General features: G+C 43.6%; 1 protein-coding gene across 7 annotated transcripts in view; it reads left to right on the top strand.

The window, feature by feature from the left end:
* The window catches only part of ADGRB3 (adhesion G protein-coupled receptor B3), a 1,879,974-nt gene that overhangs the window by 955,642 nt on the left and 898,554 nt on the right, over window positions 1–25,778 (top strand). For all 7 annotated transcript variants that reach the window (XM_069606193.1, XM_069606199.1, XM_069606200.1 and 4 more), the window contains one exon: window positions 4,766–4,874. In XM_069606193.1, the coding sequence (XP_069462294.1) occupies window positions 4,766–4,874 (109 nt within the window). The remainder of the gene's footprint in view (window positions 1–4,765; window positions 4,875–25,778) is intronic.

The raw sequence follows: 25,778 nt of genomic DNA on the forward strand, positions 1-25,778 counted from the left end.
AAGGGCTTATGGTCAACAATGGTAGGGCAAAGCCTTGGAAGGAATTGCGTGGCTTGAGGGAGAGGGAGAGAAGGATGCACCTGCTGGCGAATGGCTGCCCTGCATTTTCAGAGCGTACGGGCCAATCAGTAATCATGGGGGTTTGGTCTCTGTGGCAGTCTGGAGCATTGTGGTGTGCTTCTGTGTGCTCGGTAGTATTGGGTGAGCAGCGTTCGGGAGCTTCTATGGTAGTGGCCATCTTTAATTGGAGCTCACACTCCATAGTACTTTCAGTGTGCGTCATCTGTAATCCATCGATCACGGTGGTGTGTAATGATGAGGCTTTCTCAGTTTCCACCATCTCATCAGTAGTTAATAGGTTCACCTGTGCTTCCTGAGTCCTCCAACACCTATGGAGGGGCCCTAAAGGTAATGTATTTCTGCGAGTTAAGGGGGGCTGTGGGATCATTTTCAGCTGGCTTTTGCCCCTGTTTGTCCTATGAGCCATAGACATCTGCTTGGTTGGCTTCTCTGTTTACCTGGAGAAATGTTCTCAGTTATTTTCATTCCTGGATAGTTGGTCCTACTTTACAGAAAGGAGACTACTTTTCTTTTGGGTGGCCTGGGTCATCGTCATCCTTGGTTTGGGGTTCAACTCTATGGGAGACTAGATCCTCCAACTCGACCTACAAAGAAAGACTTGCACTCACCAGACTGTTTTCCTGTTGCTCAGATGTGTTTTGGGAACTGTCACCCTGAGTACTTACCTCCAGGCCCTGGGTTGATTAGTTATTAAAGATCGGTTCCAACAGTGGCCCTGTGGTCCAATGTCATGTAGACCCCCTTCAACTACATGTTACGATTCACTTACATTGCCTGAATCCTGCTGTGCTTCACTTTTTCCTGCTGGGTCCCGACCCTTGGACTGGAGCTCTTGCAGAGGATCTCTTCTTGTGACCCTGGGGTAGGTTGCTGCTTTCTCCCACTGCGGGGTAGACCTCAGACTCTCCAGATTTCCCCCATAGCTGTGGCATTGTCTACTTTCCAGAATTGGACAACTCTAAGGAACTCTTAAAAGTACCTACCTGAACACTGACCTTTTTCCTGGGTCCCGATATGGTCCCTGGAGTGTCTAGAAAGGACTAGAGGTTTAGTGCTCTTGATTTTATCTTTATTTGTAAGTCTACGGACTTGATTTGTAAACGTGTTTACCAATGGCACAAAATATTTTTTTTGAATCAGGCCCTATGTATTACTCCTCTGTTACTCAAAATGAACTAAGTTATATTTTTAAATGATGACTTATTACTGCATTTGTTTTCTAGTAGTATAATAGGAATGTATGGGTCTAGTAACTAAACCGAATACTAACCTTTAGTGGCCCGCGCAGCTTAACTGTGAATTTATCCTATGTGCCTCCCTCTGGGTGATATAAGAATGTATAGTGTGCTTTTTGTCTGGGAATAAGTGTGAACATTTTCTGTTTTGTCATTAAAATGTTGTCAATGTATCATTCAACTGAGTTTGGGTTCCTATTTCTTCCCACTCCTTAGTCACCAGGACGTGGGCCTAGATTTACTATTAGGGGTGTTTTGGGTCTTAATTGACCATCACTGTTTTATTCATCCACATTGCTGATACTATCTGTTATGTAAATTGAAGGTGCGATATAACATAAGTGTATATTTTTCAGTATCACAGGTTAGTGTATTCTTTTTTGGTTAGTGTGGGGATTAACGGTTAAGTTCGATTGGACCGAAAAAAAAGGTCTGACCGTACAAAATGACCAAAAAATGCTACCACCAAAGGTTCGAACACCAACCTTTGGTGGTAGCATTGCAGGTAAGTAGAAAAAAAAGACTGTGGGGGATTTGGGGGTGTCCCCCGCAACACCCCGCTCACTATACTGTGTGGCATAGTGAACGGGGTGTTGCTGGGGACACCCCCAAAGCACACTCGCAAAAAAAAAAATGGGGGCTGCAGGGAACCCCTGCAGCCCCCGTAGTATGTAAGTGTGTTCGCAAGAGAAAGGTGCAAACTTTTGGTAGTTCGCATCTTTCTCATGCAAACCGTCCGGCCGCAGCAAAATCAGCCGCGGTTGGATCACTTAGAATCGGGATTAACTGCACTCATTGCCAGCCTTGCACCCCACTCCCCTCTTGAGTTGAGCCTGACTGTTCTGCCACAGGTTGCACATTAGAGCGTCTGATCTCTCCTTTTGGCTGGAACCCTGTTTTAGCATTAGGTTAGATGGTTAAAATCCCTCAACAGAGGGCTGTGGCTACATTTCTAACATTATTTCTGATAAACAACAGTGAAACAGAATTTCACCACATGAAGCAGTCAATAAAAAATGCGGGAAAATGCAAAACTGAATTTGTCAAACATTCATTTAAAAATAAATTGAAAAGTGCTTTTTCAGCCATTCTTGTTAGGGGGTTCAACTGAAAGATGAGCACGTTCTAGTCCCTGCTTGAAAACATGACTTTGTTATAGTGCATTGATGTCCCTTGCCTGGCCTGTTGGGTTTGTGGAGCGAGAACAAGGGGCCAATTTCTGCCACCGAGTCTTTGACACAGATTCCTGGCAAGAACCACAGCATCCAAGCCAGGGGCTTGACACACTGGCAGCACATTAACATCGGACACTTTTTAGGTGAAAATGTACATGGACTTGCTGGATGTGGTGATAAGGTGAATGACCCATGGGCCCTTTTAGAGTGGACTAGAAACATTTTTTACCATTTTGATATTGACAACTGTATTGCTGAAAGAGCAGGCACACCACTTACCTGTATAGTGACAGGGAGACTGACCCGCAATACTTGTCTAAGATAGATACAGGGAACATTGGAGGCCGCTGTTAGCAAAGCAAAGGCACCTAAGGCAGGAAATCATTCATGAAACAGTAAACCTCATAGAGGCACACAGACCCACATACATGTGCACACCCTCAAGCTGAGGGGCTGCAGGCATATAAACAGGCCCAGGGAACACAAGTGTAGAGGCGTTTGGAGAAGAGGCCGGGGACATCTGGAGGCATTTGAAGAAAAGAGAGGCTGGAGGCAGAGATGAGGTTGGAGATGACAGGAGGATCAGAGGGGCTGGCAGTAGGAGAGAAGGAGTTAAAGTGTAATAGAAAAAGAAGGACGTGGGGGTGAATGGAGGATGTGAACAATAATGCTTTAGATAGAGAAACCTCTCGAGGTGGTAGGGAATATTTAATGAGAGGAAGGGATGAGGAAGAGAAGATTGGATGGGGTGGTGATAAAGAAACGAGTAGAGAATGAGGTAGTGAATCTAGCATAATAGGACAACGTGCTGAAGAATATGCCAGATGGGGAGATGGAGAAGAAAATAGCAGAGGAGGAAGTAGTACAGAGAGGAGCAGAGTAGCAGGGGGAGACAAGAGGAGCAAAGGAGGAAGGGCAGATTTTAAGAACCCCAGAATGGGTTCTCAAGGCCCGTGATACCCCTGGTCTGGGCACTCTATAAAATGAAATAAATAAATACATAAATAAATGGGTGGTAAAACAAGGGGCTGTTGAGGAGCAGAAACCTGGATAAGACTAGAGAAAAAGAGAAGAGCACATAGACGCAAACACATAACCCATGCCTATGAGGTGTTAGAGTGAGGAAAAATGAGAAACAATCATGTGTTCTGGCCAAGGAGGCCAAGGAGACATGTCCTAGACCTCAGGCTGAGAGGGGAGAATTAGGTAAAGGCCCCTTACATACATTGGGGTGACCATGAGGATAGCAAACCTGGGCTGGGACCCTCGAATTTAGGGCACCAAGGCTAGAGGAAGTTCTGAAAATCCAATGTTGACTTCCATTCTGGCTATATTTATTAATGTTCTCATGGAGTCTCAACATTGACAGAAAGTCACCCGGAAGCAATGAAACCAGAGAATGGCAGCATTACTCAAGACCCTACTTTCCTGAAGCTAAGTGACCTACCGTTCGCTATGCTCTGTTAGGTGCCAACAGCTGTGGTATATTGATTCTGTATTCTTGTGAAGGGTGTGGCGTTGTCTCAGATCTAAATACTACTGTTGGTAATTATCACCAGGGGTTAGCATTGTGTCAACAAAACGCCTATTTTGTGCATATCCAAATATACTTCTGACTAATTAATTTGTATATTTCAGTGACCGCAAACGGCCCTGGCATAAAAGAAGGTTTCCCGTCATTACTTGAGTGTCATGGAAGAGACCTGACATACACTTTGCAGTGTTAGAACTGATTATGGTTGCAACCTGTTTAAAACCATTCCAGACCTCATCCTATTTTTCGTGCAATTTAACAACATTATAATACAGGGGTCTACAACCTGTAGCTCTCCAGATGTTTTGGGCTACAACTCCCATGATCCCTCACCATTGACTATTATGGCTGGTGCTAATGGGAGTTGAAGAGAAAAACATTCGGAGAGCAAAAGGTTGCAAAACCCAGTTATAATATGTCAGATGTTCCAGTTATTGAAATTCTCAGTAATAATGCAGTTACCACTGGCATTAATGAATCTATCACTGGCAGTAATGTTCTCCCGGGTAGGAAAAGGCTGAGCTTGTTTAATGGGGACCTTTTCACGGGAAGTGGACAAGAAATTGTATGGAGGAGAACTGGGGCCAATCTGACATTACAAGTTAAAGCACGCCTTTATTATTTGAAATTGCAGAATATTTTCCATATCTATATATGCACATTGCATTTTGCTGTTTCAACACATGGATTTCTTCGCTAATGTAATTAATACCGGCAATAATCTTATCTTTATTCACCAGATCTACCCAGGCTCAGTGGAGCTGATGCAGGTTATTGAAGATTTTATACACATAGTCGGAATGGGAATGATGGACTTTCATAATTCCTACCTGACGACAGGAAATGTAGGTAAGAAATAGGATTGCCTTCCTGCTTTTATATCCTCCTTTATGCTTGAGAAGTGCAGGCACTAAAGCGCACATGCCGTTTCTAAACAGTGCACATCACTTTTACAGCTGCATGCATAACATGGCATTTCCTTATTTATGGGTGCTCTGTAACTGCTGAGCTTTAATCAAGTCAATGCAAAAAGGACAAGCATACCCGGCCTTACCACTTAAGGGGTTAAACATAGGATGTACTTTGCTGATGATACCACCACGCAGCCTTTCCCTCATTAACAATTAAGACATTTTCCCGACTTGCTCTTCTCTTAAGCAGGCACTGCCAGCACATCCATTGCGGGTTGTATGGTGAGCGAGTCTACTCTGCTGTACGACTTTACACATTACATACAAAGGAAAATCAAACTTTGTCTCTATGCGATGATGGGGCGACAATGCATTCTAACAGCTGAAGGCAAAGGGCATGATTCTCAAAAGGTAGCACAAATAAAAGTAGGTCAGAGAATGTACTTGTTTCATTTGCTCTACTTTCAGAAATGCTCATGTAACCGTATTCAAAAGGGTGACCTCAGCATTTCAGGAGGGGCTAGACAGTGGCGCAAATATGTGCTGTCCAGCCCCCTTGCATACATTAATGACAGGCTCCTAGCAACCATCTTGTTGATTGGAGCACATGTCACCCATTTCAGCTAAATGCTAAAAAAGGATGTCCACCCCTGTTCCGGGGATGTAAATGCAAGTGTGACTGCCGCAGTTTAAACAGCAGTTGTCACACTTAAAAAGAAAATCATGGCAGGGTCAGAAAAGTCCCTGGGCCTCATTGCGAGGTTGGCGGTAAACTGCCGGCACGACCGGCGGGTTGCCGCTTACCCTGTAACACTGAATCCGGTACCTGAATTCCCTGTGCCACCGGGACATTACAAGTACCGGCGGCGTGGGAAGTCAAGCAGCGGATTTTGTGACTCCCCATTCCCTTACAGTACAATAGGACTCTATGGGAGTGGGGAGACGGAAGCGCTGGCACCATTGCTAATAGTACTGGCGCTTCCATGAAGAATCTGCCTACCGGGCCTGCTGCAGGGTCAGACCTGCCCGGCACAGCAGCCGTGGTATGCAAACTCGTGGTTTGCCAGCCCGGAAACAAGGGTGCCGGTGAGCTCACTGGCACCCTTGTTCCGGACCTGCAAACTTATAATGAGGCCCCCTTTCTCCTGATTTGCCCTGTGTCTCTTTCAAGAGGCGGATTACCATTGAGAATGGGCCTTCCGCTTTTTTGGTGCAAGTGATGAGATGCCTTAGCCCATGGAGCCCAGGGAGCTTTAATTCATCTGTATTTGTGACAAAGTGACCCTGGTTTTGTCAGATTCCAGGTAAGGTGTAAATCTATATCCCTACCAGTCTTTTTTCCAACTGCAATGCAAGGCAAATTTCGCAGCCTACCTGGCCATGGTTACCGGATAGCAGCTGAAAACCAAAGCACCGGGGATGGCGTTAAGGCTATTCAACATTTTCAGTTGAAACGGCCTGCTATCTCCATGTCGGCAGTTGCATGACAAAGCAAAGTGCTTCTTTCATTCAGTACATTACATTTGCTCTTTGCAGTGAGCACACTCAGTCTGCCTTTGCTGTCACAGTCAGGCCATCCCTCCCTCAGGCTTTGCAGTATCCAGTAACATTCTTATCACCTTTTTGCCTTTTGCGTCAGTTTCAACTGCATCAGTACCTTGCTGACAAAGAAAAATGAATAGGTTTTCAGTGGACATGTAAGTGGTCATTTTTATTTGCATTAACATGCTCTTGGGTCCTCTGCATGTAATGTTCAGCAGACACAGAATAAATGAAGGTAAAATCACCTTTTTCATTTCACTTTAACTTTTTGCTTCAGGGAAAAGTAAAATGCTGCCTCAAAACCTTTCTGAATGTGGCGAGGCTGTGGTGCTTGCAGTCTGTTTGCTTAGTATGTAAAACGTTTAAAGACTCTACTTGCCTTCATTGAGATTGAAAAATGTGTTTATTTAATGTTCTTTTATGCATTTTAATATTGGAGCAACTTGTGTTTAGCAATAGCATTTTTACTTTCCTATTTAAAACTCCTGCTTCCTTTTATTATTACCGGCAGCTGAGTCTGTCTTTAGTTTCTGTGGACAATGCGTCCTTCCGCATATCCCTCTCATGGCATATATGCGCCAGAAGGATGGCCGTGCAGCAGATGTGCACAACAGGCGCATAGGCAGGGCACCAGAGGCGCACTAAAGGCAAGCCCGCCTGTGCCGGTCTGGTAACAGACCGGGCCTTCGGTCCAAAACCACTGCCAAAATGAGGATGCCTTACCTTCTCGATGTTTGGAAGCGGCGGTTAGATATGGCTACTCCCATAAGGAACTGATGGCCCTGGCTCCACATGCACAACTTGACCCCCTGGTTTTAGGAGGTCATCACCTTTGGAAGCTGCACTTCCAGCACAAAATACAGAGCTCAATATAGTTAGATAGACAGATTGTGAAACTGGACTTATAAAAATGTAATGCAAGGGGGGAAGGGGCTGAGGGGGGTTTTGATTAATGCTAGGTCTGACATACCCCATCATTATGATAGTCTTTCTCTGTTATAAGACTGGGCCCCTGATACTTTATTTTTAACTGAAACATGATTTTCACAATTTCCAGGCCCAGATAATGTACAGATGCTGCCTCCCCAGTATAGTATTCTGCAGCTTGATAGACCCTCCCCTAGGGTTGGAGGTAGCTTAACTCTAGTCTTTTTAACATCTCTGAATGGTACAGCTGTTAAACTCAATCACACATTGAATTGTGAACTACTTTTGGTTAGGCTACAACTATCTCCTAATTTCTCTGTTGTTTTTCTGCTGGTGTATAGGTCACCGTCTCATCCCACGGCAAACTTTGTGTCAGACGTTGCTCAATTGGTTGCAGATCTGTCACTGGTTTACCTCAAGATTGTGGTTATGGGGGGATAACCTCCATCCCAACAATCCGCCCGTTTCCTCTGTGAAGAATCTGGTGTCCCTTCTTGCAGACTCTTTGTTCTTTCTGAGGTACCATCTCCCCACACACAATCTAGTTAACACTCTTGGCTTATTTTTTTCTGAACCCAGTGGTATTTACACTTTGAAGCCCCTGCCTGTTCTGTGGTCCAATCATCATTTGCTTCCCCTTTCCCTCTTGTTTGAGTCCCCACACTACTGTGTTAGAAGGTCCTTTAAAATCTGACACTACTGGGGCATGATCAGCCCAAGCTCTACTGCAAACCTACTGATCCATCTAACACAGAAGGGAATTGAGGATGGAAGTCAAGACCCTGTTTCTGTGCTATGGAGGCCATGACCCGGCACTGCTGATGCTCTGCCTCCCATGAACGCAATAACTGGTCGCTTGACACCCTTGCTTCCATAGTATTCCGATTTCCTTAGATTGCTCAAACAAACCTGGTGCCAGGCTTAACACGCATGGTGCCTGGACTTTGAGCCTTGCGCCAAGAAGATTTATAAATCAGCCTTGATGGTGTACAAAGCTTCCATTAAAGTTGCTAAAGCTCTGTTTTTGCAGATTGCATAGAGACAGCATCCTGCTCTGCTCAGGAACTGTTCCGTCTAGCTAGGGAACACTCAGCATCTGTGCGGCCAGTGGCTGACGCTCTGCATACACAAGCTCAATGTGATCTGATTGGTTATTTTTTGGGCGATAAGATCCACAAGTTTCAGCAGTCCATTGGGGCTGGGTTCAGCCTATTACTGGGAGTAACCAAGTTAGTTGCCTCCAATTAGCTCCAGTGACTATGACTATGGCCTCTTCTGCACTAGCCAAACTCAGGTTAGTTTCCCCCATAGACCCAATTCCTTTGTTTGTCACTCAGTCCCTCCCGCAAGAGGCTAATATTTATTTACAGCAGCCTTAGACCACTCTTTTGTAACAAGGATGATTCCCAATTCACTAAAACATGGAATTGTTTTTCTGCTCCTTAAGAAGGCTCATCTTGACTCTTCTGCAGTGGAGAACTATCAGCCCTGTTCACTTCTCCCGGTCCTCATGAAATTGATGGAGGCAATTGTCACCCTGCAATTTTCTCAATTTCTTGAGGACAAGCACCTTCTCCACCTATTTCAATCTGGCTTCTGTCCCCTTTTGGGTGCATAGTCCACGATGATCTCCATCCTTGATGACATTTCTCTTCTTCTGAATTGCAGAGTGTTTGGAGTCTTATTTCTTCATGATTTTTACACAGTCTTTCATCCAATTGATCATGCAATTCTGCTGCGTAGTCTGGAAGTGATTGGCATCACTGGCTCTCCACCTTTATGGTTTTCAACTTTTTTGTGCGAGAGATTTCAGACAGTGTCACTTCCTCCATTTAAATGCTCGCTGATGGCACTAACTTGTGGCGTGCCTCAGGGGTCGTCTCTATCCCCCTGCTGTTTAATTTGTATTTGCGCCCACTGGCCAACCTTATTGCTGTCCATGCGGCAGGTTTTTATACCTACACAGACGACATGCAGATTCTCTTTCATTTAAATGCCCCAACATCGCCACCTCCATCTACATTGAGGCATTTCATGTCTTCCATTGGAGAATGGATGGCCTTGAATTGGTTAAAGTTAAATGGCGACAAAACTGAGATCCTTGTAGTTGGTTCACCCACCACTGGGGCCTCATGGAGTACTGACTACTGGCTTGCCTCTTTGGGGCCCTGTCCTAAGCCGGTTAAGGCAGTAAAACACCTATGACGGAAATTCCTCTCTTCTGGATATAGTGAGGCCCACATTTCTTCTGTGTGCCAGTTGGGCTTTGTTAAGCTGAAAGTGCTGAGGAAAATTCTCCCTTTCCTTCCACCTGAGTCTCGTATTAAAGTTATCACCTCTTCGATCAGTGGCTCCATTAATTATTGCAATGGTATTTACCTGGAAAAATCTACAGTCTTGCTTCAGTGTCTGCAGAGTGTGCAGAATGCCGCAGTTTGACTGGCCCTTGGAGCCTCGAGATTCTCCCACTATGTGGCCATGTTTTGCCAGTTGCACTGGCTTCCGACTGACATCCGGATAAAGTTTAAAATTTTAAGCCTGGTGCATCGGGCCATTCATGGTACTGGCGCGGAATATCTCTGCCCCAAACTTTTCTTATATAATCCGGTTTTGCTTTAAGTAGCTCTTCTTCACCTATCAGTGGCTGTTAGCGTGTTGACGCGCTCTACAAATCCATATACAATACAAAATTACACTATACAGGTGGTTCTTTGTAATGGATTCCTATGGAATGGAATCTGTGTGCTATTTACCAGTTGTAATTGTGAGGTGTATTCTATAGGAATCCTTAGGATGTATTCCTGCAAGAAAATCTAATGCAGGCGTAAAACGGCGTGCTCTTCCAAGACGGAGGAAGAAAGCAAAGCAGAGATGCAACCTGTGCTTTGATCCCCTCCTTTGCCTTGATAAAGCACGAAAATGGGGGAAGAGCTTTAATTGGAGGCATAACAGCCTTATGCATCACATTCCCCCTTATTTCAGCAGCCCGCTGGCAGTCTGTCCCATAATTAACTGCAGCTATGAAACCCTTCACTTCATATCTTTAGGACTGCACTTATATCTACACCCCAACCCCCCCCCCCCCCCCACCGCCCAGGGGAACCTCAGACTGTTTTTCCAGCTGTCGCCAAGGGGTCCCCAAACATCATGTGGAAATGGGTCCCCACGAGCCCTGACACATCTTCAGCTTGTCCTGCAAATCCCACATGCATAAGCCACAGTGGAATACAGGGCATGTGGGCAACTAATTATTTAAGTGCACCCAAGCTCTAAAAGCACCTCTTTTATATTTCACAGTTTCCCTTCGAAAAAAAATATAATTTTCATTACTATGTTTTGTAGGGAACTCGAAACTAAATGAACGATGCACAATCTCCAGCTGTCTTTGATAGAGCGAACACAGTCATTCCCAGTGTACGCTGGGTGAACACGTGTGCCCCGTGCCCGATCATGCCCACTGTATACTTGACAGTGACAATTCCAGAAGAGGAGACCTACAGCAAATAACCACGTGTTTTGATTCTCAAAGCCCCGCACTAAAATCCCTGAAAATTATTGGCATGCCTCAAATAATTGCAGCTGGGGCACGTCATGTAAAGATCAACCTGGGGCGATGGTCCAATTACAGATCCGGTACCGCAAATCCGATCCCGTTTCATCCCCTTTGGTATGCTAACACCAGATTGACCTGATTGATAATTAGTGTTTATTTATCCAGAGAGCCCTGTCCTATTTAGTATACGGAATGCGGCAGTGCATTTAAAAGAATCAAAAGTGATGTACCCGAAACATTAGCAATTGTCGAGTTGAATCACTTAAAAGTCAGATGAAACACTCGGGTTTCAGCTTTGATTTAAAGAGTGGAAAATCAATTGAGCAAAGGTCAGGACAGAAAATTCCACCGAGTCTGCGCCATGATGGGAGCTGTGCGGTTCCCATTGTCTGCAGGGCACGCGGGCTGAGGGATTGAAGGCAGGGAGTCGCGGGCGGGGCACGCGGGGGGTGGAGGTGCTGAGGGGGAGAAGGGCTAAATCCGGAAGAGGTACGTGACTCTCAAAAGCTGAATATCGCGTTTAATTCGCGACTCCAAGAGACGCTCCATCTGCTTCCGGAGAATTAGAAAGGAAGCTCGGCTGCACAGAGGCTGGAGTACAGTGGGCAAAGAAGCCTCGCCGTGCGTGGTGGGACGGATTGATATATAATACTCAACAGAGGCGTAGGGACAAGGACATCACCTGCTGTAAATCAACTATGAAGTGTTAAAATGGTGAATTAGGCGTCCTCGCCACGGGGATTCGGACGCCTTTTGAAGGTGTTACCAGCACTGTGCTCGATACGGCACCGGGGATACGGCAGTGACTGTGGAGGTGGGATTTAGAGGAGCTGGTGGCATTCAGAAATAACGCGTGGAATCGACACTGTGCCCTTAAAACCAACGGAGGGCCGCACATGGAACGAAACGAAAGTGGTTCTCACTTGAGAATGCCTTTGTTATGTTATGTTATCGTGCGAGGACCATTTTAGAACGATGCAGTGGAGGGCCGGATGTGCACCCATTTTTGATGCATAAGTTGCGATGCATAAATTGCGCGAGTAAAATCAACCCAATTCAGAAGAAAAAACGATACATGCAAATGTGTTAAAACATTGTGAATCTGCCAGGTGGTACCCTAAGCACGGCAATCAGAAAGAGCGTCCGCGTGCTAAGGGAGTTATGAGTGGAGAGCGTGTGTGTAGATCTTACTTCCCATCCCCACACATGCTATATACTCTGATATGCATTAGTTCCCAACAGCCATGGGATTTTGGGGGGCGGTCCAGCAGACTTTAACTGGACTCCTCCGTTCACATGCCAGGTTCACATTATGGGGATCAGAACTTCGCCAATGCAGTTTTATTCCTCACTGACACCAAAGAAGGCACAGACATGAATTAGGCCCTTCAAAATGCATGCAGCGAAGGAACATCTCTCCTGCGGAAAATCAAGCCCTTCATACCAGAAAACAACTTCAGATGTGCTGCCCAACCCCTGGTCCTCTCCCACCTGGATGGTGGCAATGCCCTCTTGGAAGTCTGTCCAGCGACTACCCTGGCTCCCCTAAGATGTGTCCTGCATGCTGCAGCACAACTCAACAAAGGACTGCAGCATTTTCGACCAGATCACTGCAACCCTTATCGAACTGCACTGGCTCCCGCTGCAAGCCTGTATCATTTACAGATCCTGCTGCATCATCTACAAGGCGGTCACCCTGAAGTCCCCCTGCCTCACTGAGAAGCGCAGCATCTACGGAGGCCTATGATCCACCAGAAGTCAGGACTTGTGCAGACCTGAACTCTGCCAGTGCACGAAGGAAACAACCAGAAGATAGGCTTTCTCTCTCTATGTCTCAAGTATGTCAAGCCTCCTCCAAATCAACATCTGACTTGCCTCTTCACTTCTACAGTTTCTTAAGAAGCTCAAAATCCTCCTCTTCAATGAATGGCTCCTCCATAACGCCTAGGACCATACACCATGCTCTCCCCAACTTACATGAGACTGGGTGATCTGATCCCCACTGCTTCCTCCCCTGGTTACCTGTAGACCCCATTGCTGACAATTGCCCTCCCTTCGATCCCCATGCCCTTGTTTCTATGCTCTCTCACCTTATTCTTGAACCTATGATTTTAACACACTTTGTTGCATCCTACGTCTGCGCTCAAGAGAGCATGAGTGCAAATGAGGGAATAAGCAGACATTTTTTTTTTTTATGTGTCATCTACATGGCAACATTGGGCAGGGAGCAACTAGTCTGTCATCTTCTTCATGGGCATTCCAGCAGGTGCTGAGAGGGTGTTGGTAACCAATCACCTGTGGCCGGCACACCACCCTGGGGATTAACCATGTTGGGAAGGTGACTGGTCAGCTCTGGGAAGGCATCATCTAGGTCCTCTGAGTCTATTGGATAAAGGGGAGTGCAAGGCATGGTAACCTAGTGATGTGAGAAAGCCCTCTTCCATGCTCTCCTGGGTCTTATTGTGGGTGCTTTGAGGACTCAGCGTGGTGGATGGGGCACAGAAGAATGGCAACCATTTTGGAAAAGTGGATGGCCAAGTCTAGTGGGATATCACTGGCATTGGAGCACTATGGATGGCATATGGATCTGGCATCACATGGCTATGAAAAAAATGAAATGAAGGTGGCCAAAAAAGGGAGCACAACAAGAAGTTCTGTCCTTGTGCATCTCAATTGCAATGCTTAGCCAGTTCACATTGGTCAGCAAGAGGCCAACCTGTTGTTCATTTCTTGGGGCTGATTGTGGGTCTCACCCTGGGTGTTCGGAGTGTGATTAGGGGGTGGGGGGATTGTTCTGAATGGCAGAAAGCTTTATGGCCAGATCTGTTGGTGCATCACCATCAAGGTGCCACAACCTAAGGGAGCACAGGATGGAATAATGGAAGAGGTAGGATGCCAAATGCAGTCACTATATGGGCATTGCACATTCCTCAGATGTGCCCAATAGTAACACCCTGCTCTGTGGGAAAACCAAGCCATGCTTTGCATTCTCCATGAACCACTGCCAATTCTGTAGTTTGCAGAGGCAGAGTGAATTTGCCACATATACGTTTTAAATTGATCCAGGATGGTTTGAGAGGACGTGTGGTATATGATGTTGTTGGGCCCATACATGTTCTTAGAATAATCGAAAACTGGCACAAAGCTGCAAAAGGGTGTGGTGACCTGCTATGGGATTGGTGGCACAGGTTGGCTAGAAAGCTTAATAAACTGAGAGACCCATGTTTGTATATTGTGTCAAGTTGTAAACTTTAGAAAGTGAAGCTTCATTGGTGGACCTATGCGTCTAATGTCAAGAAAGCAGAGTAAATGTAATCTCGACGTGCCATATCAAAGGCTTTGACAGGGGTGGATAATGCCTAACCTGTCATCCCCCCTTACTTTTGAATGTTAAGTCTATACCTTAACATATGGTGCCTTGCTTTTGCTTACCTGCTGTATGAACACCTTGCTTGCTTAAAGAGTTCATGTCTGAGCATACATGATGAGCCCTGGAGCTAGAAACGTGGTTTAGTTAACAACAGGGGTTCCCTGAACTTAGAACTGTAAACATAAGATCCTGTGATTAGCTGAAACAGTGTTAACAAACTTATTTTAGATTTCCCCCATTTATCACAACAAATTGGTAATGTAGATCCCATTAAACCCTGTTTGCACCTGCTCCCTGACTGAAGGACAGACCTAGGCACCTTTCCAAGTTTATCTGATGAAATTGCATCCTTCTCAAACTTCAATGGTGCCAATTCACAATCCGATATATAAGTCTAAGGCTCTTCACTGATAAAACAATGTGCATGTTTATTGATCTTCAAAAGCACTCATAAGCTCAAAGGCTACATGGCACTGAGGAAGAATTACACTGTGAAGAGCCAAGCTTTGAGGGCCTTCGCGAAGACGAGTGATCCGGAAGCCTCCTAAAAGTATGTGGCAGAAATGTCCAACTTTAGGTGGTCAATACAGAAAAAGGTGACTCCCCATTCACTTTTACTCTGAAATGCGGATATCTGTAATAGCAAATCAGCACTAGAAAGGAACATCTAGATATGCAGGTAATGGCACACTTAGTTTACAAAAGAATTTGAACCTTTATAATAACAGGAATGAACCACAAGATGAAGGGCGCACTCCTCAGTGTACCTGCCAACTCACGCGGTGGTCTCCTTCTGGCTCTTTCAAGCTTCATGCTGTCATCAGGAAGCAGTCCCGGGTGTTGATGATTATTTCATCGGGCATTATTGCAGGGAATTCTGGTGCTTGTAGTTGCAAGGTGCTGAGAATTGATGCTCCCACATTGCTGTAGTAAATGAGCCTCACTGGGGAGGGGGGGGGAGACTGGCAGTGCAGCATTCCTAAGTGGAGTAGAGTGACCCTGGTGCTGCCCCTCTAGAGTCTGGTTCTCAATGAATGAATCAGAAGATTTACATAAACAGGTTCCATGTGCTACCCAAAGAACCTTGAAAAGAATATGTGTTTTTACTGGCAACCAGAGAAGATGCTGGAGCAAGGGTCTAGCATGGTTGGAACCAGAAGTATATCAATTTATATTGTGGAACTCATTTCTTCTACTTGTATGATGGCTCTTCCAGTATCATTCTGTAAATAAGGAATGCCTTGCAGTTTAGCATGCACATTATTAAACATTCATTGTTATGAACATCTGGTATTATGAGAACCATCTATAAAATGGTATGGTTTTGGTCCTCTTCCATAGAGGCAATATTGTAATGCAGAACGTGTCACTAATATTGAATGAAACAGTGTAAGTTCCTGATTACATAAATGTAAGTCAGCACATTTACCACCAGGAATGTGGTTGGCTAGCTTACCATTACCAGCCACAGGGTTCTCCACTGGTGGGCTACTACACTCACCAATGCCAAATCTATGTGTGTGTGGGGGGGGGGGGCGGAGGAGCCATGCACAAGACCATCTATCCATCCTTCCTTCCACCAAATCAATATTTCAGAGCAGGCATTGAAAATTGGACAACTGCTGATGATGAAAGCAAAATGTTTCTGGACTAATTCACAGCAGATTGTCTGTAGGGTGCCCATGGACATTCTCAGTCCCATGGATTATGAGCGATGTTAAAAGATCCATCATATCCCTAAATTGGGGCCAACAGAGGCGTGACACAGAGACGTGACACCAGAAAGTACACTCCATCCTGCAGGTCAGGAGAGGTCCCCCTTTTGTCCTGCAAACCTAGCACTAATTTTGTCACTTTGGTAATTTCACTCCACCCGGCCCTTACTGCTCAGTGTTATTTACCATCCACGATTACCAATTGGCATCTATTGATATTCTGTAGTGAGGACATTTGGATCAAATATTAAAACTAGTTTATACCACTCACAAAAGCACTCTGCACCATGATAGGTCGGAATTATACACGTGTAAAGCTGCTTTGACAAGCCCTTACCTACCATTCACAAATAACAAAATACATATTTTCTCAAAAAACGACCAACAACTAAGTATCTTCTTGTAAATAGTTTACATAACAATTTCAGTACAACTCTCCTACCCTTTCCAAACAACAGTTAGTAAAAGAAGTCAGACATTGATTTACATTTCAGTAAACACAGTAAGCCGCTATGAAGATGAAACAGTTATTTTATTGTTAAATGATGGACCCTTGAAGGGAAGCACAGATGGATGAAAACGTCCCACATGATGTCTCAATGAGAATATGCAATGTCCTGCCAAGCAAGAAACATGAGCAGCTCTGTTAGAGTGTTCATACATTATTGCAGAGCATGGCAGCAGGTTGACTTCAAGCACGTCTGTAAATCCAGGCAGTGCAGGGCCCTTCATGCCTGCAGTCTACGTCCATGCACTCTTGGGTAGGATTCAGGCTGGTGATTAATGAGAGCGGAGTGTAAAACACTTATTATTTCATTGTGTTTACAAGATTGTTTTAGAATCTTGTGTTCGTATCATGTAACTGTAGATGGTTTGGCAAAACATAATAGCAACCAGTTCACCCTTCTTCACCAGTCATGAAGCAGGAAACCTGGGCCGAATCTGTCCCCTCACAGTGTCTCTTTTTGCAAGGGCATTGGAGGGGGATGGGGGAGAGTGGGGAGTTCCCTGCTCTGCATAATGCCACTGTCTGCTGCTGGATGCTAACGGCAATCATGTCATGTGCCATGCCGTACCAGTCAGTAATGTCCCATAGGCCATGTTGAAGGCCTTTGTCTTGACTCAGGCCTATTAAATCAAGATAGAAGGTTGGCACCATCCATTATCACCTAATTAGGGCATTCACATGTCTTTTGTACTAGGAGTCCAAACTCCAAAATGCACCCTGCAAAGGGTCGTGTAGGGCCACACAAGTACCTTTGTTGACCAAAACAAGCTGATTCACAAAGGTTGATATACAGTTGAGAAATTTGAACGACTTACATTTGTAATGTGTGTGCTTTTTACTCATGTCTAAATGTCACATTTAAACTGGGTGTAAGTGATTTAGTGAGCAAGCTTCCCTGTAGTCAATTTGCGTACTTTGATTGCAGTCTTCTTCTCTTTGTGGTTACACATCGCCTGTAATGCATTCTCCCAAATATTCAGTGATTCATACTAAAAATACTACAATCATTTACCTCCAACTGATGTGGATGCCAACAACACTTTCTAGACAGCATCCATTTAGCTATAGCCAGTTGATTTAAATCTCAGGGATAGAGACATTTGCTGACTCTGCAGTATGTTCATTCTAAATTCTAACTCAGTGCTCAGTCATAAATTACATTTTAAATCGTTGTTACACCCTGACACATCACTCAATGGGTGTGCAGCTGTGTAATCCAAAACAACATTGCCAACCTTTGCCAAATGCAGACTAATCTAGAAAAAAATCATCAGGATACATTTAGTAAAATGGACTGACATGTTTTTTTGTGGTCTGGGATTGGATCATGAATGGGGCATTTAATGCAAGGAGAGAGAAAGCAAGAGAGGTCTATTGAAAATTATATTCATCCATAGCCATGCCTCTGACAAAAAGCAGCGCTGCAATGTATACTACATAAAAAAGGACAATGTCATGTTTTTAAAAGTGTGTGTACTTTAAAAATAATAATAGTGACAAAAATAGTTCAATGTCAAAAATCTTTCACAGAGATGGCCGAATTCCTCACACACATACTAACTTCATGCACCTCGATGTTTTAACAAAGTACATGTTTGCCATGCTGATTAACAATATCTCACTTTTCCCTTGTGAACTCATGCCTTGGTTTGAAGATCTCGACCAATTCTTCCAGAAAACACATAGCAAGGGTTAGCACTTTCTTTAAACCCAAAGCTTTAACACAAGGTGATCCTGTTAAAATGTAAAATAAGGACGAACAGGTTCAGGCATCCCTTAATATGTGCAGAGAATAATCAGCAGGAAACGTATTGATTGCATGTGTGGAAATAGGAACATTGACATATTTAATGAAAGTGTTAATAGTCCTTGTTTATTATCAGATGGGGTCACTTTAAAGACCATGTTTTACTTGAGGAAAGCGGCTGATGATATGAATGCTGACTTCCAAGTTTGATAGGTTGCTATTTAAGAGGAGAACACAGTTCTGGACCCCTATCATTAATAGAAGGCATTCATTGCTCAGTCACAAAATGTCTTTAAAAATGGTTTCCTGATTCATTGGAAGCATCATCCATCTACGAAAGTCTGATAAGCAAAGCACGTTCCAAGTATAGTGAGGAATGCAGAGTACCCTGTGTGTAGTCTGCATTCATTCACCCCTATAACCATCCCTGGACTACCTTTTGCCAGGAAGACACTGAAAGAGACCGGGAAACGATGGGCGGCCACTATCTGAAGGTCTGCTAATTGAGGGCTTCCCCTAAAACAGTTGCAGCACTTTGCAAAGCACTCTGCTGTGAGTGGGGCAGAACCGCATTCAACCCGTGCCTGACGTAGTACTCGTGCAACCGGCCAAATGCTGTGCACAATGAGATGCACATGTGCCCATCTCATGAACATTCATTCATGAGTCTACTTTTGCAAGTGGACATCAATGAGTACTTAAGAGAACGCAGTTATGTAATGTCACAGGGTGCAGCTGGTTCTTGAAGGACGACTGCTTTTATGACCGGCTACAAACAGGTGATAGACAGTGTTGCAAGTCACAAAGTAATGGGAACTACTAGATCCTGTCCCTTTTCTATTGTGAGTGATAAGAGGTTGCAGTGTCAAAATTGAAATCTAGATTGGTAATTTCAAATTTAAAAGTTGTGTTTGTTTAGGAGGAACTGCAAAAATGTCCTCATGTACCATGTTTCTCATTGCATCGAAATGGCCTATTTAACAGATGACCTTCATCATTTTGTGCCATCTACACACTTCGAAGAGATGTACAGACAAGTTGCTAATTATCTTTAATGTTTAGACAGTTAATTCATAAAGCAGCACCTTTTCAACTCTCAGTTCATGTCTCTGAAACAAGCTCTGAGTTTGCCTGAAGGTTCCGAGAAGCATTGTAGCTTTCAGCCACGTTCAGAAGAGATGACTTTTTTCAAAAGTTTAATATTTATCAACTTTTCAATATTATAGTTTAACTCATTTCTCCACATGGTGGGAAGCAAGTGATTTATATGAAACACAGCCTATCATCACATGAAAGCACATACATGATTGCTTTGCAATCACACTGGTAATCCTTATTGTCCCATACTGATATCATATCATGGTATGGTCAATATAAGTATAGATTCGGTGTGCAGCTTAAACTTTCAAAAATGTTACCTGCAAATACTCACAGTAACACATCTATATCAATAGGTCAATTATAGCCCAAATCTGACCTCATCATTATTGTGGGGCTCGGTAGCACACACTAGCTGTTAGCAACACAGAAAACGTGCAAATTGTAGCAAGAACTATGTATGCTACACATAGGATATTTTCTGTTTCTGTTATGAGGAAACGTGCTAGAAAAATATGAAATATATGAAAAGCTGTTTCTAGGGATAGTGCACACAGAAAAATATGAAATATATGAAAAGCTGTTTCTAGGTACAGTGCACACAGAAAAATATGAAATATATGAAAAGCTGTTTCTAGGTACAGTGCACACAGAAAAATATGAAATATATGAAAAGCTGTTTCTAGGTACAGTGAACACAGAAAAATATGAAATATATGAAAAGCTGTTTCTAGGTACAGTGCACACAGAAAAATATGAAATATATGAAAAGCTGTTTCTAGGTACAGTGCACACAGAAAAATATGAAATATATGAAAAGCTGTTTCTAGGTACAGTGCACACAGAAAAATTTGAAATATATGAAAAGCTGTTTCTAGGTACAGGTCACACAGAAAAATATGAAATATATGAAAAGCTGTTTCTAGGGACAGTGCACACAGAAAAATATGAAATATATGAAAAGCTGTTTCTAGGGACAGTGCACGCTTATTGCGATACACCTTAAAATGGGTTTATGACAGGCTCAGGTATTTACAGAATCGAACGGCTTGGGATGTCAAACGTTGCTGTCAGTTAAAAGAGTTAGTGGTGGGGACTTTCATGAAAGATCTAGAGAGACGGGGGAAATTGCACATTAATTTATGGGATACAACTTACAGTATAACGATTTATATTCAGCCTAAGATCATTAATATCATGCACACCCTCATTTTGGAGATGATAAGGGAGGATTGAATGCAAACTACTGAGCACTGAAATCGTTTTGTGGCTCATTGAAAAATGCCTTGAATTCTGTTGTTTGTTTTGTGGAAAAATATTCTAAAGTATGGTTTTGTGTTCCAGTATTTGACCTTCAGCTAAAATATGTTGTCTTTTGATTTGGTTTAAAGGTATAATGGTTAACAAGCTTGAATGATTTGCTGTTAAAAAATAAGACAATTTCATATGATATCTCATGTGTCTAATAGCTGGAGGTCATGCTTAGGAGTTATGAATGAAATACCTTATTTGAAAAATAGGGGCTTTCTGGGGAACCCCTACCATGAGAATTAAAAATGAAATGTGTGAGATACCTGATGGTATTTACCCACATCCTTCTTCGGGATCTTTCGTTCAGGTTGCAGGGAAGGGCCATCGCTTTTGAATCCTGACCCTGGGGGAGGACAAGCGGGGGAGGATCACCTGAGTGGAGGATCACAGGAGATCGGGAGGAGAATACCCAGGGGTGAGACATGGTATTTCCCCTTTCCTAACTGTACACCAACCCACTCCCCCTCAGCCTTCATGGGGTATTTCCACTGAACCCCCATCTCCCCCTCGCCATTTCCAATAAGTACTGGGACGAGGAAGAGGTGATCACAAGCAATGAAGATTATCTATAGAAACAACATAGGGATACAAAGTGAGGCTTACCATCTAACACCTTTAAAGTGTACCATTAATAGAGTAAGGCATGGTGAGGGACTTTTCTCCAACTGTGCAAACCTGACTCCAATTGACTTTCACCTGCAGTATAAAAAGGGTGGTTCTGTCAGAAGCATTGAGCGAGCTGGGTTTGCTGGATGGAACCAGGAAGCAAAGCAGCAGAAGGCTACGAGGAGAGGAGCCCAGAAGAACCGGAGGTGTGCGGGATTCTGCAACGCTGGCCCAAGGTGTTTGAGGGGCTGCAGCATGGCCAGAGAGCAATACCTCCAGTAATAAAGAGCAGGAAGGAAGGTAGTCTATCAGCCTTGTTTAGGCCAGTGCTCATTCCCCTGGTACGTGTCTGGGTTGCAGGTGCGTCTGAGGGTCAGGTGGTGAGACCCTGACCTTGACCCAAACCCATTGACATGCTCAGCAGCGCTGCCCTACTATTGGTGAGTTTTGTGAGCCAGAAAGAAACCAAGTAGCGTGCAGTTGATTGGAGCAGGAGCATTGAGAAAAGTGAACAGCCCGTTGCACGAAAGCAGGAAAAAGAAAAGCAAAGCAAGAGAAAGGGAAATGTAAAGCAAAGTGCGAAAGCTGAAAAGCAGGAAGAAAGTAAAGTGCAGTAACAGAAACGGGTTCTAGAGGCACAGAAATAAAGGGAGGCAGAGCAAGTGCGCTGGCAGCACGGAAATAGCCACAAGTGGATGTGAGCGACCCAAAAGTAAGGAAAAGGATGCAAGTGATCCAAAATAAAGAAAGACAGCAAAGAGACAGAAATAAGGAAAACAGACAGCCAAGAGAGGGTGCAAGCAACGCAAGAGAGAGAAAGGGGGTGCATGCAATGAGACATGAATGCTGAAGGTGCAAGAAAGCACAGTAAAAAAATGAAGGTGCAATAGAGCACAGTGAGAAACAAAGAAGTGTGCAAGAGGCACAGAAAGGTGGAAAAGAAGGTGCACATGTGCACAACAGAAAAGGTGTGCAGGAAGCACAGTAAAGTGGAAGAGAACGGAGTGAAAGAGGCAGGGAGGAGGAAAAGGTGCCAGATAATAAGGAAAGAGGTTAGAGGTCAGAGTGGCCACGCCTAAGAGGAACAAAAAAAACAGTGTTCTCTAAAGTATCTGCTACTACACTCATGAAAGAACTGTCCAGTGAAAGGTACATCCTGACAAGAGGAACTTTTTTTTTTGTTGAACAGCATAAAGAGGTGTCTAGACTTGGGGAACGGAACCCTGAGAGGGCTAACAAGAACTGTGTCTTTGTGTTTGGAACTGGAAGGATGAAAGCTTGCAGAAGGAAACCCCAAGATACCCAGAAACATTGTGAAATCTATTGACTTACAGCAAGAGCCTGACGTGGAAGGTTCCAAGGGCAACCCATTTGAGTTTGACTATTTGGAACTGGGAGAACTACACCTATTAGTAAAACTTTCTGAAACCAGCTACATTTTACATTTTCTTTTTGAGTCACCATTTTACCATTAAGAAGATCCCCTATCACATTTGGTTTAAGAGAGAGGGAAAGCATAGGTTTGCACACCAATAGACTTTGGTTTTGGACTTACAGACATCAACAGTTCTTAGTAGCATCAGTTGAGGGAACAATCCCCTTAGATTTGGTGCCAGAAAGGCATTACAACAACCCCAAAAAGTTTGCTAATGCAGGTCTTAAAACTGTTACTTTTTAGTCTGTGTCTTTCCAGATATCATGCATGCCTCACAAATGTTATATTGAAAAGTCAGTGCTGATGTATGCCATTTTATTTAAGTGGGTGTTGCTTGGTCTAAAAGTCAAGGATGACTTTGAATTATTGTTATTTAGATACAAATTATTTGAGAGCGAGCATATTAGGTATGACAAACTGCAGCTAATATTACATAATGTGGTGATATTAATGTTTACTGGAATTGCAGATGGGACATATATTAGCTGTGTGGTAAGAAACAATAATCTGTCTGCCTCTAAAACTATCAAATCATTATAGTCTGACTCCAACATTGGGAACGCCGGCCGGAAGAGGCGAGTGTCTTGGAGCAAGGAACTGCCTGATTTAATTGTCAGTGCATTATGAGTTAGACACAGTGGACATGTTGTTAGTACAAACTGTGTTATGCAGCTGTGTTAAACACAACAAGGAATATTCTCCAGATCTTTTTGATCACTAGTTTTCACCATTTTGACTTGAAAAACTGTGATTGTTACTGGAAATGTTCAATGTTGATGGGCACCTTGATAAACATGTTCTGTGGCACTTACTACATGTCCTCTCCTGACTTTGCAACATCTATTTGAGAATATTGGCTTTCTGTTGTACCAATACCTTACACTGGCAAACATAAAGATGCTAAGATTATCAGTGCAAGTTTGGAATTCTGCTATGTCATCATTGTCAAATTATGAGAAAAGGGCATCCTTTAAAATACAGAAATTGAGTGCAAATGATGAGAATTGGCTCACCTTTTGTGAGCTTTTTGCTTTGTGTCTGCACTTGAGAGTTTGGATGTTGGGAGCATCTCTGCTGTGTAGGAGTTGTGACCTGGCCCCTAATATTCCCTTTCTCTCTCATTTGCCCAGATCCTTGATGTGTCATGGTCAGATTAACATGTCTATCCTTGACATCTTTTTTTAAAAAAAAAAATTTTGTTGGCAGAGCTTTACAACAATCACGGATTTCATGGCGGGCATTACAATCAATATAAACAGTACCCTTCGTACAGCAATTACAAAACAAAAAAAAAACAGTGCACCAGCTGGCGGGAGAGTAATACCAACAGTATACCCCATGTCACTAGCGGAAATCACTCTGGGATTTGGGAGGAACTGCCCTTGGACGAGGTATCATCTAGTCGATTAAGTTAGCTGTTAAATGCAGTCCATGCTGTGGGCCATTGCATATTTAACAATGTTCTCTCTTCTCTTGCAAAGGAAGCATAATAAGAAATGCTTCATTTTGATTGTATAAAATACATCATAAAAAGACAAATTGATGAACATTCTAGCACGAATTCCACTTACACTGAAAAAATAAAATGCATTATGATCAGACAGGCCTAATGCTGGACATAGAAAATTACCATCTTTAGGATGGCACCTGTCTGCATCGGAACATTAAAAAAAACATTCAGTGTTATTGTCATTCATGCTAGAAATGTGTCAGTGCCTGCATCAATCGCTCTGCTTGGCCACTCATCTGCTCGAGCCTCTCTTCCTGGGCTCACAGTAGCCACCCACTCCAAGGTATGTGGGGCAGTTACGCAATGGGAGACGAGGGTGGAGGAGTTTTGCCGGATCCCACAGAGGAGAATCATGGTGCATTAGTTATGGGCAAATATATAAAGATGAATGACCTGAACGCTGTCGTGGAACATACATGGCTCATTCTGGAAGTCACAGCAGCCCCCGGATAAGAACACATTATTCTGACAATTCAGGGGTCTTCAATTATCATTATTCCCCTTTCATTAAGGAATGGAAAATGTCCTCTTAAAAATGCATACAGGCACAGAGAAGACCTCTTTTTTCTTGATACCTATTTAAAATATATCTCAGGAAAAGATTTTGATGTCAAATTCCTATGGAATGCGAATCTGTAAGGACATCTGAAGGGCCAGTCACTGCATAGGAAGCATCACAAGCAAATCCTGCGGACAAAAAGATACAAGGGACCTTGGAAATTACTAATTCGGTAATCAACCACATTATCCAGGTGGAGGCTTTATTGAGAATATGTTGGCCATAGATTGCTTCTGAAAATCCAGTCATTGTTTTCTTCTTATCATCATGAAATATGAAATATTGTATTTTATTAATATCGCGCTTGTACACAAGTGTTTCAGAGCGCAACCAGGCAAAAAGGGAGGGGAACAAGGGAGAAAAAAAACAAAAACAGCGATCTTACTAGGCCCAGTGACAATTAAGAAAGCGCTAGTGCATGGAAAATGCACTTCTCCCCTCCTAAAGCTAATTAAGTAGCAGGTGCAGTACCCAGGCGATATCAACTATGACATAATGAGGGGGGAATCATCTGGAGGTAGTGCCCCTATTGCAACCAGAAAACACCTATGGCTTCAAAACTGGAAAGTGAAAGTGTCCAGAAAAAAATCAATAATATGTTTGCCATTTCTAGGTATCTGGGGGTATACTCCCCAACCATCTTCGTTTGCCCACCAAGGAATTGCAAAGTCCAACTTTCTCTTGCGAGTTCAGATGAGCTCTGCAGGTCAGTACGACGTGGATTCCAACATTTCCTGGACATTAGGTGCGCATTGTCATAGTGACATTAGATTTGTGTATTCTTACATGGATTCTGGTAAGTGTTGAGAATTTATGTAAAGAAACAGCAATTTCCTGTTAGCTTTGTGCATTTTGTTTGGCTTTAGAAAGGGAAGGCAGAGCAGATCCACATCAAGAGCTTGAGAAGGAGAGATCTAATGCAGGATTACTGTTGTCTTTTGGGACTGGAATTGTGTTATTT

The sequence above is a fragment of the Ambystoma mexicanum genome, chromosome 4p (assembly GCF_040938575.1).
Source record: "Ambystoma mexicanum isolate Mex_15411 chromosome 4p, UKY_AmexF1_1, whole genome shotgun sequence".
Lineage (NCBI taxonomy): Eukaryota > Metazoa > Chordata > Amphibia > Caudata > Ambystomatidae > Ambystoma > Ambystoma mexicanum.